At 38.4% G+C, this 10,823-nt stretch overlaps 2 protein-coding genes across 2 annotated transcripts; one reads left to right on the top strand and one right to left on the bottom strand.

The window, feature by feature from the left end:
- Positions 1-72: 72 nt before the first annotated feature.
- LOC106292454 (putative DNA (cytosine-5)-methyltransferase CMT1) lies at positions 73-4,705 on the bottom strand. The gene is made up of 20 exons (XM_013728041.1): positions 4,463-4,705; positions 4,296-4,386; positions 3,956-4,063; positions 3,743-3,862; positions 3,556-3,655; positions 3,237-3,397; positions 3,099-3,164; positions 2,744-3,013; positions 2,574-2,632; positions 2,426-2,492; positions 1,934-2,263; positions 1,787-1,855; positions 1,609-1,695; positions 1,423-1,510; positions 1,236-1,354; positions 1,034-1,138; positions 900-943; positions 734-803; positions 553-656; positions 73-454 (listed from the first exon to the last, which is right to left on the bottom strand). Exons 1-20 carry the CDS (start codon positions 4,603-4,605, stop codon positions 292-294), a joined length of 2,364 nt encoding a protein of 787 aa, XP_013583495.1. The 5' UTR covers positions 4,606-4,705; the 3' UTR covers positions 73-291.
- A 2,434-nt stretch (positions 4,706-7,139) lies between these two features.
- On the top strand, positions 7,140-10,424 carry LOC106292453 (G-type lectin S-receptor-like serine/threonine-protein kinase RKS1). Its single transcript, XM_013728039.1, has 7 exons — positions 7,140-8,397; positions 8,544-8,663; positions 8,754-8,953; positions 9,043-9,253; positions 9,488-9,725; positions 9,806-9,950; positions 10,043-10,424. Exons 1-7 carry the CDS (start codon positions 7,143-7,145, stop codon positions 10,352-10,354), a joined length of 2,481 nt encoding a protein of 826 aa, XP_013583493.1. The 5' UTR covers positions 7,140-7,142; the 3' UTR covers positions 10,355-10,424.
- Positions 10,425-10,823: the final 399 nt, after the last annotated feature.

Raw genomic sequence — 10,823 nt, forward strand, 5'->3', positions numbered from 1 at the left:
TATCCTAAAGCATATGATATTTGTTTGCTGTAACAAATATCAATGGTTCATTTTTAAGTTTGAGAAAAAAAAACCGTCACAAACTGTTCTGACATAGAATCTGCTAGTAACCACAATTTTTGTTTGGTTCAATAAGACCCACATGGTCATTACTCATTTAGTACACACAACAACGTTTCAGTGTAAACTAATAAAAATACTCTTAACCAATCAAGACATTCATCTTCTTCCTTTGAATCTTGAATTCCTTTCGGTGAGACATGAGAAGACAGACTTTTCTTTTAAACCTTCTCAAGCAGAGTGCTCTTCAGTTTTTCCTTGCATGCATTGAGGATACAAGAAGGGGAGTTTTATTACAGGCTGATTATCGGTAAGCCCTTGACTTGCCAACCCGAAAGCATATCCTAACGCAACCCCTACAGGGACAGCCACCGCATTCCCAACCTGGATGTATCTGAAAATCCAGTTTTTTTCATATTAGAATCTCCAGCACCAAACACACAAAGCAAATTCTAGAACATGATTGTAAAGAAGCAGGAAGTGAGGACTTACTTCTCCTTTATTGGGCCACATAGCTTATAAAAATCAGGAAACCCTTGTATTCTGGCGTTCTCACGGACTGTTAATACACGATCTTGCAACGGATGGATTACAATCTGCAAAAACCAGTTTTAATGACAAAGAGGTCACTAAAGAATTCAAAGGGGCAGAGGAAATATAAAAAAAGACTTACCTGGTTGTGAGGTTCTGCTCTTGTCACAACTGTATGAACAATCTCGTCCCACCACAGACGACCAAATGGCCTGACATTCAGTTAGCAGATGAGTTACGTTAGTGAATTTATTACCAGGTAATGAGAAATAGGATCCAAAAGAAGCATATTAGTTAGAGAAAGTCACTTTTTCGATTTTCCATTGACAAATGACACTGCATAATCAGGAACCTGAAGCAAAAACACAAGCCAGGTCAATATGAAGCTGCAGAAAATGGGAACTGAAAAAACCACAAAGGTGGGAATGAATTTCATTTGTACCAGAAATTTTCCAGATTTCAGTTTTGGTCGTTCTACAGAAGGGTCAAATTTCACTTTGTTGTCTTCATCAACTATAACACCAGGCAAATCTCTGAAGTTGGCACCCTGCAGCAATAAGAGTCCATAACAAGAACATGAGATTATTACAAACTGAACAATTAAAGCAAGTACTATAACATATCGCATCAAAAGATAGTCATACCTTCTTCTTTACAATTTGGCAAACCCGTTCAAGGTCGTCGTCATTTAGTTCAAGTGGCTGGTGATCATACAGCAATCTTGACTTTGAAGCATCTCCACCATCCAGGGGTAGTATTGACTCTGAATCGAGAATATTGGTTAGTATAGGTAAGCATCAAGAGAAACTCTATGGAGTTTTAGATTCTCACCAGCTCTTGAAAGACGTATGAACTTCTGAAAGTTTGATTGAGGTTTTGTATCATATTTCCTTTCATCGTTTTTCTCATAATTTGTCGCCTGCAGCATTAGAAAAAGACAGAAAGGGTTGACCAATGAACTATGTAGACATAAGATTTCATAATCAAATATGACCATTTTAAGGTTTAGATACACACTGGTGGGAGATCGCTTATCGCATCTGCAAGAGTAAGAGCCTTTTCTAACTGAAGAAGATTCCCTTGGCTATATCCAACTTGTATTTCCTGCATTTACAACAAATGAGTAAGCAATGCGATAATGACAAGAGTCTATGAGATTGATAAGTACAACCGTCCTCATAACAAAATGACTTGCCTCAAACTCTGTAGGGGTTAAGCCTTTGGCGAGAGTCTCGTGAGTAGGCAAAGGGTAAGGTGGAAGTTTCTGTTATTTATTAACCAAATCATGAGAGCAATAAGGATCACTGCTTCTAAACATCTATATAATGTAACTAATATTTACCTCTGTTGGTTGTGCCCCCCATAGGAATACTCTATTTCTGACCTGAGGAACACCGTAAGAACCCGCTGTCATCATACCTAATCTTGTCTGATAGTTCATCGCAACTAGACGAGCAACAGCGTAACGGGCACAAAACCCCTTTGAAAACTTTAAGAGATCGACGACATTTTCCATGAGCACATAATTTGGCTTCACATAGTCGATAATGTTCATATACACCAACAACTGCTGATTCTTTTCATCTTCAAGTGGTGCTTTGTTATTTCTGAAACGGTTAAAGCCGCTAATTCCTTGACATGGAGGACCTCCACACACAAAATGAACGTCACCCTGGAAAAGAAACATATTTTGAAGAGACTAAAGTTAAAAAACCATAAAATTTCAGATGATGTATTCCTTATGAACCAAACAATTTGTTTTAAAATGACTTTAATAGAATTATTGGCTTTGCCTTATTCATCAAACACATAGTAAGGAAGTAACGCGACTTACAGGAAGGGGAAATCGGTTAGTGTTGAACCCGGTTGTCACAAACTCCTTTAACTTGTCTTTGCATTTTCTGTTGTATATAGAAGTAAACAATATCAATAACGATAAAACATCAATACAAAAGGAAAATAGAGTTATATGGAATAGTTACCTTAACCCATCATAAGGCTCCCAAGTATCTTCATCAGGACCATAACCTTTCCAACGCACCTGAGAGTATTGAGATAAAAAGGAAAAGCAACGTCTGAATTGCATCTTACAAAGGATACAAATTTTGTTTGTATGTAATGGAGATTCCAGATTATAGTCAAGTTCGTGTACCTTAAGATGAAGTGCAGATTCTGCCTTAAGTCCATTAGGATTTCCAAAACAAATATCAAGGAACTTGTCCACCTCGAACTCTTCAGGTGGAATTTCAGATCCACTACTATCTCCATCCGCATCATCATTTTCATCGCCATCTTCTTCTTCATCTTCTGAATCACCATCTGATTCTAGTACCTCCGTACTTGAAATAAGTCCAAACTTGTGGCATAACTTTCTCCATTCTATGAGCAATTTTAGAAAGTCTTCTGCAGCTTCGTTTCTCACCTGCTCAACATTCAAAATCAACTGGTCACATGTGTGGACAATCAACTTCCTAACACACTATACAAAATCAGCAATAAATAATTACCTCAGTTTCAGGATGATTCAGTCTCAAACTATCACAAGCGAAGCTGTTGATATCTACTGCCCATTTCTGAAAATCAGAAAGAACTAAGTAAATCTTGCAACAAATACAACAAAATATAATGTGGAAGTGGAAAACTACCTTAATCAGTTTTATGCCTGAGAGGGAAGCCCCCATACACAACCCAGTTGACATTGCTCCACATCCACTGTATAGATCAAGCAAGAATTTTTCCTTCTGCTGGGGAATCTGAATGCAATTGGAATCAGATTCACTTGAAATTGTTGATGATGCATCACCATCTGTGTTGTGACAATTTGGCAAGGCAAAAAGTCATCAGTAGTCTCCAAAACACTATGAACAAAGTTAGCAAGAATATGAATGATCAAACTAGAGAAACCAAAGCTTAAAATGACTAACTTAGATAAAGATAGTGCTCATATAAATATCAAAGTGTTACCATCAGCAGCAGTTGAAAAGGTCAGGTGAGCTAGCTCATATTTCATATCGTAATAAAAATCACAAGGCGGTATAACTCTCTCCTCGGCTCCGGAAACAATCTGTTGCAAAAAAAAAAAAAGTGATACGCAAATCAGAAAACTTCTCGTGCAACTACGCTACTGAATTCATTGTAATCAATCAAATACCTTGGCTGGAACTTTGACAATATCAACGCGGGAGACAATGCAATTGAGGGGGTTATCATCCTCAACGTTGGAAAGAAACACCCTCTTCTCTTGCACCTCATTTGCAAGGGTTTTGATAACCTAAGAACAACAAAGAGAAACAACACTTAGCAAGAGGGGACAATTCTACTTAGAGAAGTGAAAATCTAGTCAGCTCAAAACAGAGTAACTCACCGTATCTTCAGGTCTGTAGAACCATCGAGCTTTAAAGTACGGCTCACCGTCAATCGCTTCAAAAAACTCCACAATCTTTGCAATATAATTCGGGTTCCCATCCTCAGCCTACACCCGGAAAAAAAAAAAAAAAAAAAACAAAATGTGCATCAGATACATTGGTATGACCAACACACAACACCAAAATGAGGACAATAACTATAGGATATTATTATATCAAGAACCTTTCTCAAATCTATTATAAAGTCAAAACCAAATCTGTAGCAACAACAACAAAGCTCAACAGAAGAAATGCCACTACAACACACCACAATTAGTAACGGAAAATCAAAGAGCTTACTTTAACGTAGACATCGTCACCAAGATTGAAAAGAGTTCCATCCACAAGAGCTTGGCTGTAATGACGTTTAGCCTGCTCCAGATTCTCTTCACTGTTTCAAGAACATAAAGAGAAGGTAAACAAATCATAACAGCACACAGAAGAAGAAGAAAAAGAAGCTCATTTACCCATCATCCTTTGGAGTTCCCACTGTCGCAGATACTCTAGCCTTTGAAGATCTGTAGCGAGAGGGCCATTTGGTCATAGCTTCTTCAGCTGAGATGGGCTCTCCGGTAAAGGATAGATCCGAGGAAGGCTCCGGCCGCTTCATGTTTCCAGTCACCTGATTTGCGCCGGAGGAATGGGAGAATAGGTAACGACAACGCAGAGTGGATGACGAACGTGTTAACAGAAAGACCTAAACTATTATTACTTGCATTTAAGTTGGAAAAAATAAATATTATCCAATTCTTTTTAAAATATAGATATTTTTCAAAACCAAGTAGCGAAGCGGGAACAATTCGCAGCGCGGCAAGCGCCTATGTTTTTCACTTTTCAGTTTTATGTAAAAATCACACACACCTTTAGCTCCTCCCGAATGTTTCAGTTTGGGCTTCATTAATCTAGTATATACAAATTGATCCTAGTGAGCCCAATCAAGGCCCACATAAACTAGATATAACTGAAATGAAAATTCGACTTAAAAAGAAGGGCGAAATCGTAAAGTTGAATCCGTTTCCAGTAGTAGGAATGCGATTCCCCCTGCTTCGTCGGAGCGTGTGAGCCACGCGCATCGCCGGCCGTGTGCAGAAAACCGCCGGACATGGCTATTAGCCTATTACGCTTTCAATTTTCCACTCACACGAGTTGAGGTGAAACGAATCAATTGTTTGGATGATTGTATCTGACAGGGCCGGCATACATACGGGGCTAATGGTGCCACCGCCAGGTGCTCAATCTGTTGTTCTCTTATTTTTTAATAGATAAAGATTCAATTTTTTTTAAAAATACATGTATTTTTGTATTACAAATAAAAAAATGGGCCCAAATTTTTTTAGTATGAAAGTATGTTTTTATATCTAAAAATTTATTTTTAAAATACTTCTAGCATTTTGAAAAAATACATATATTTATCCGATTTTTTAAAGAAAAATAATAGTTTAGAAATTAAATTTTTTTTTTGCCCCAGGACCCATAACACCATTGAGCCAGTCTAGGGGTGGGCGTTCGGATACCCATTCGGGTTCGGTTCGGATCTATTAGTGTTTCGGGTTTTCGGGGTCAAAGATTTCAGTCCAATTTAGATATTTCTAAATTACGGTTCGGGTTCAGATAACCCATTAAAATTATTTTTTAAATTTTAAAATTCATTATATACTTTAAATTTCTCAAAAATTTTAAACAAAATATTATATTACATAAAAAATTGAATAATATATGTCAAAATACCTAAACTTAACATATAATTTGATTTGGTTTGAATATTTGGATACATAATCAATAGATATTTCAAATATTTTTGGTGTTTTGAGTATATTTTAGCTATTTTAGACATTTACTTTTGACTATTTATATATATTTTCAAGTATTTTGGACAATTTAAAAATATCTTATATTTTTTGGATGTTTTTAATAGACATTAAATCTAAAATATATTTATATAAGGGGGTTTAGAAATAAATTATATTCGGGTACCCGGAATACTTCGGTTTAGGTCGGGTTCGGTTCCGGTTTTTTAGATACCAAAATTTTGAACCCGTTCGGATATTTAATAAATTTCGGTTCGGATTCGGTACTACTTTTTCGGGTCGGGTTTGGTTCGGTTCTTCGGATTTTTTGCCAAGCCTAAGCCGGCCCTGTATCTTGTGCTTGGTTTCTTCCGCTATGATCAGATTCGCTGGCCAAGTAAACATTGGAGTTTATGTAGGCAATGATTTGAGCAGATTCTATATATTGTTGCCAATGGTTTGGAGAGAGTGTATCTCTAACGAGTGGAGGTGAAACGAATCAATTGTTTAGATAATTGATTATGTGCAAGCTGATTTTGGTTTACTACTACTTCAATAATCTGCGAGCTTTCCAAGCTCAACTGTGAAATCTGAAAACGCAAAAGTAGATCCACAGTAACCTTTCTAGAGCATATTGCTGTACTTTTCTAGATGTCTTTGGAGGATTAGCCCTTGATCAAAATATGAAGAAGTTTATATTTACTTTCTTTTAGCTTACATCTCTAACTTTGAGTTTTGTTTTGTAAGTTTAAATCATTGAGAAATTTGTTTATAAAAACAGGTTTCAAATATCAGAAATATGATCGTGTCGTGCTGATACATTAGTATATACTCCTTCTGTTTCATAATATAAGATTTTTTGCCTGAATGCACAAGGATTAAGAAACTTACTTTTTTAAAAGATAAAATTATTAAATAATATAAATTAAATATAAATTAACCAATCATAAAATAATGTAGTGAAAAGTTATTGGTTAACCATCAATAAAATTAAAAATATCAAAACATCTTATATTTTGAAACATCAAAACTTCTCCGTAACATCTTTTATCATGGAAAACGAAGGGAGTATTTAGTATCGTAGGTAAAGGTGGCCTGACTATTTAGTATTTAGTGAAGCATTATCATTGATGGACTTGACTTGACTATTACTTGTGCCCTGTTACTTCGTCTAATGTTCTAAGTCACATGACTCTTCTCGTCAATGATCGATGCTAACTGCTCCAAAAAAGACAGAGAAGACCACTAAGATTCAAGTTTGTTATTTCAGGTGTGACCCACTTGGCTTTCAATATAGACTCACATCATTTGCCCACTTGGCTTTCAATATAGACTCACATCATTTGCTCGTAACACTGAAATGAAGATCGCCTTCTTCAATTTTTTCTTCTTTTTCTGCCTCCTCCAGTCTTGTACCTGCGACGATACGATCATGAGAACACAGTCCATGAGAGATGGTGATGTTATATTCTCAGAAGGGAAGAGATTTGCATTTGGATTCTTCAGCCTTGGAGTGTCAAATCTCCGTTATGTCGGGATTTGGTATGCTCAAGTCTCTGAGCAGACTGTTGTATGGGTTGCTAATAGAGACCGTCCTATGAACGACACGTCTGGGGTAATAAGGTTCAGCAGCAGTGGGAACCTCTGCATCTATGCATCAGTCAACACAACAGAACCTCTCTGGTCGACTAATGTTACGGAGAGTATCCCGGAACCAACTCTAGTTGCGAGACTCTCTGCTCTAGGGAACCTTGTTCTGCTTGATTCAGTTACAGGGAAAGGTTACTGGGAGAGCTTTGATCATCCGACTGACTCTTCTCTTCCGTTTATGAGGCTGGGTTTCACCCGAAAAGACGGTTTGGATCGCGTTCTGACGTCTTGGAAATCTCCTGGTGACCCTGCTTCTGGAACTTTCTCATTACGGATAAATCGCACGGGGTTCCCGCAGCTGATTCTGTACAAAGGTGTGACCCCATGGTGGCGTACGGGATCGTGGACCGGGTTGAGATGGAGCGGTCTTGTCTTCCAGATCTTGTTTGTTAATAATCAGGACGAAGTATCGATGACTAACCGCGTGATGGATGCTTCAGTCATAACAAGAATGATGGTGAACGAGACAGGAAAGGTGCAACGTCTCACATGGAGCGCAGGGGAGAAGAGATGGAATGTGTTCTGGTCGATTCCCAAAGAGGAATGCGACAATTATGCACACTGTGGCCTTAACGGTTACTGCCGTCCCACAAGTTCAGAAGCGTGCACATGCCTACCTGGTTTTGAGCCAAAGATGCCCCGGGATTGGTTATTGAGGGACTACACGGGCGGGTGTTCGAGGAGAAACAAAACTTCACTATGCCGTGAGAAAGAAGGCTTTGTGAAGTTCACGAACGCGAAGATTCCCGACACATCAGTTGCACGTGTGGATATGAACATAACATTGAAGGAGTGTAAACAGAGGTGCTTACGGAACTGTTCTTGCCTCGCTTACGCAAGCGCTTACCACGAGGGTGTGGGAGGAGAAAAAGGGTGCTTGACATGGCACGGTGATATGTTGGATACAAGGTCACTCTTGAATTCTGGACAAGACTTCTACATACGTGTAGACAGGGAAGAGTTAGGTATATATATATATAAATCTATTTTAATAATTTTGACGGATCAAGAACATGCCTAAGATGTCTACCCTGCAACATAGGGAATAGAAAAAGCATTTCAATCTAAAGTATTTTGAAGTAGTTAGTACCGGTTTGCTTGCTTGTTGCAGAGCGGTGGAACAAAAATGGCTCATTAGGGAAGAGGAGAGCCATTATCATTGTCATCAGTTTGATTGCAGCCTTGATGTTACTAGCTGTCATTTCGTTCTGTTTCGTAAGGAAGCGACGAAGTAAGTGATCTCTACGATGTATCTTTCAAGCTCATATGTTTTTTGCTCATCTCACAACAACTAGCTATTTTGAAACATTTTCACCTGCAGAGTCGAACAGGGATAGAAGATCCTCAACAACCTTACCTCCAGGTTCTTTTGATATTAGTGACACATTCAGATTTGAAGAGGAACAGGGGGGGAGAGAATGGGAGTTACCTCTCTTTGAGCTTAACACGATCGCTACAGCGACTAACAATTTCGATTTCCGTAACAAACTTGGAGAAGGTGGTTTCGGACCCGTTTATAAGGTAAAATGCATCTTCAAATATGCCTAGACTTTTTATGTATATGCAAATCTTTAACAATACTATTCCATCAAACAAAACAAATTACTCAGGGCGTGTTAGAAAACGGTATGGAGATAGCAGTGAAGAGGTTGTCGAAAAACTCAGGCCAAGGAATGGAAGAGTTCAAGAACGAGGTCAAGCTGATATCAAAGTTGCAGCATCGAAACCTCGTGAGGATGTTAGGATGTTGCGTTGAATCAGAAGAGAAGATGTTGGTATACGAGTATTTACCAAACAAGAGCCTAGACTATTTCATATTCCGTAAGTTCCCAAGATTTCTGATGCATGTTGTAGTCTACACATTCAAAGATCTTATGTTGTTGTGTATTAAGGAAAGGAGACTATTATGCATTACTTTCATTTCACGTGTGTATCAATTCATTGTGATTACTCTTGATTCTGTTTCCCTTCTTACACATACGCTCTCTGTATAAATATATACATTGTATGATCAATACAAATCATCCTTTACATTCTATATTGTGTTTCCTGTAGATGAAGAGCAGAGAGCAGAGTTGGATTGGCCAAAACGGATGGAGATAATATGCGGGATTGCTCGCGGAATCTTGTATCTTCATCAAGATTCAAGACTGAGGATCATCCACAGAGACCTCAAGGCCAGCAATGTACTACTTGACAACGAAATGATCCCCAAGATTGCTGATTTTGGCATGGCTAGAATCTTTGGGGGAAAACAAATCAGAGGAAGCACAAATCGGGTCGTCGGAACATAGTGAGTTAGTCTTTTACAATTCACATTGAACTGTGCAGAATCTTTCAACCTTACATCGTTTTCAATCTCATTTGTCACAGTGGATATATGTCACCTGAGTATGCAATGGAGGGTCATTTCTCCGTTAAATCCGACGTCTACAGCTTCGGAGTATTGATCTTAGAGATCATAACAGGGAAGAAAAACAGTGCTTTCCACAAGGAATCTTTGAACCTAGTTGGACAAGTAAGTACTAAACTGCAAAAAGATTACATGAACAGAGGATCAAAGCAGAACATAACATAACCAAATGATGTTTATTTCGTCTTGTCTTGTAGATATGGGATCTATGGAACAAAGGTGAAGCAACAGCTGTCATAGACAAACTAATGAATCAAGATATTAATGATGAGAGCGAAGTGATGAAGTGCGTACACATTGGGTTGCTTTGCGTGCAAGAAAACGCTTCGGATAGACCAGACATGCCCTCAGTTGTGTCCATGTTTGGTCATAACGCCAATGACTTTCCGCCTCCTAAGCATCCTGCGTTTACGTCGGGAAGGAAGCCACACGTCAAGAATGACGACCTCAGTGGAGAAAACAGCACTTCTGTTAATGACGTTACTCTCACCGATGTTTATGGCCGTTGAATTATTGAGATATGTATCTTATTTTTGGTAAACTACTTTCATAGAATAGAAGTGTATGTTTTGGTTTTAATTGCAAATTTGCAACTACGTGTGTGATGTTGATTAACTATGAAACAAGGAGGAAGCCGGAGAAGAAATGGGGAAGAGTGGCGGTGGTGGTTAGCTCCCCGCTGATGGATCTGATGTGTTTCATTGTTCCCATGGTTTCTCCTCTTATTACCTTTGAGTATGAAAGATTGGAAAATCACTGCACAAGATGTCTACTACTCTCTCACAAGAGTGAGCACTGTCCTTCTTTCGGAGCTGCAATGGGCGCCTCCCCACTCCCTGATAGAAAGCTAAGTTTTAATGATCCAACCACAGAGGTATCTCAACCCTTTCAAACAAGGAGACCTTCACCTAGGAAAATTGCTGATAATAAAGGGAATGAAAGGGTACAAGAGTTCAACTACATAATTGATAGACATGG

The sequence above is a fragment of the Brassica oleracea genome, chromosome C5, assembly GCF_000695525.1.
Source record: "Brassica oleracea var. oleracea cultivar TO1000 chromosome C5, BOL, whole genome shotgun sequence".
Lineage (NCBI taxonomy): Eukaryota > Viridiplantae > Streptophyta > Magnoliopsida > Brassicales > Brassicaceae > Brassica > Brassica oleracea.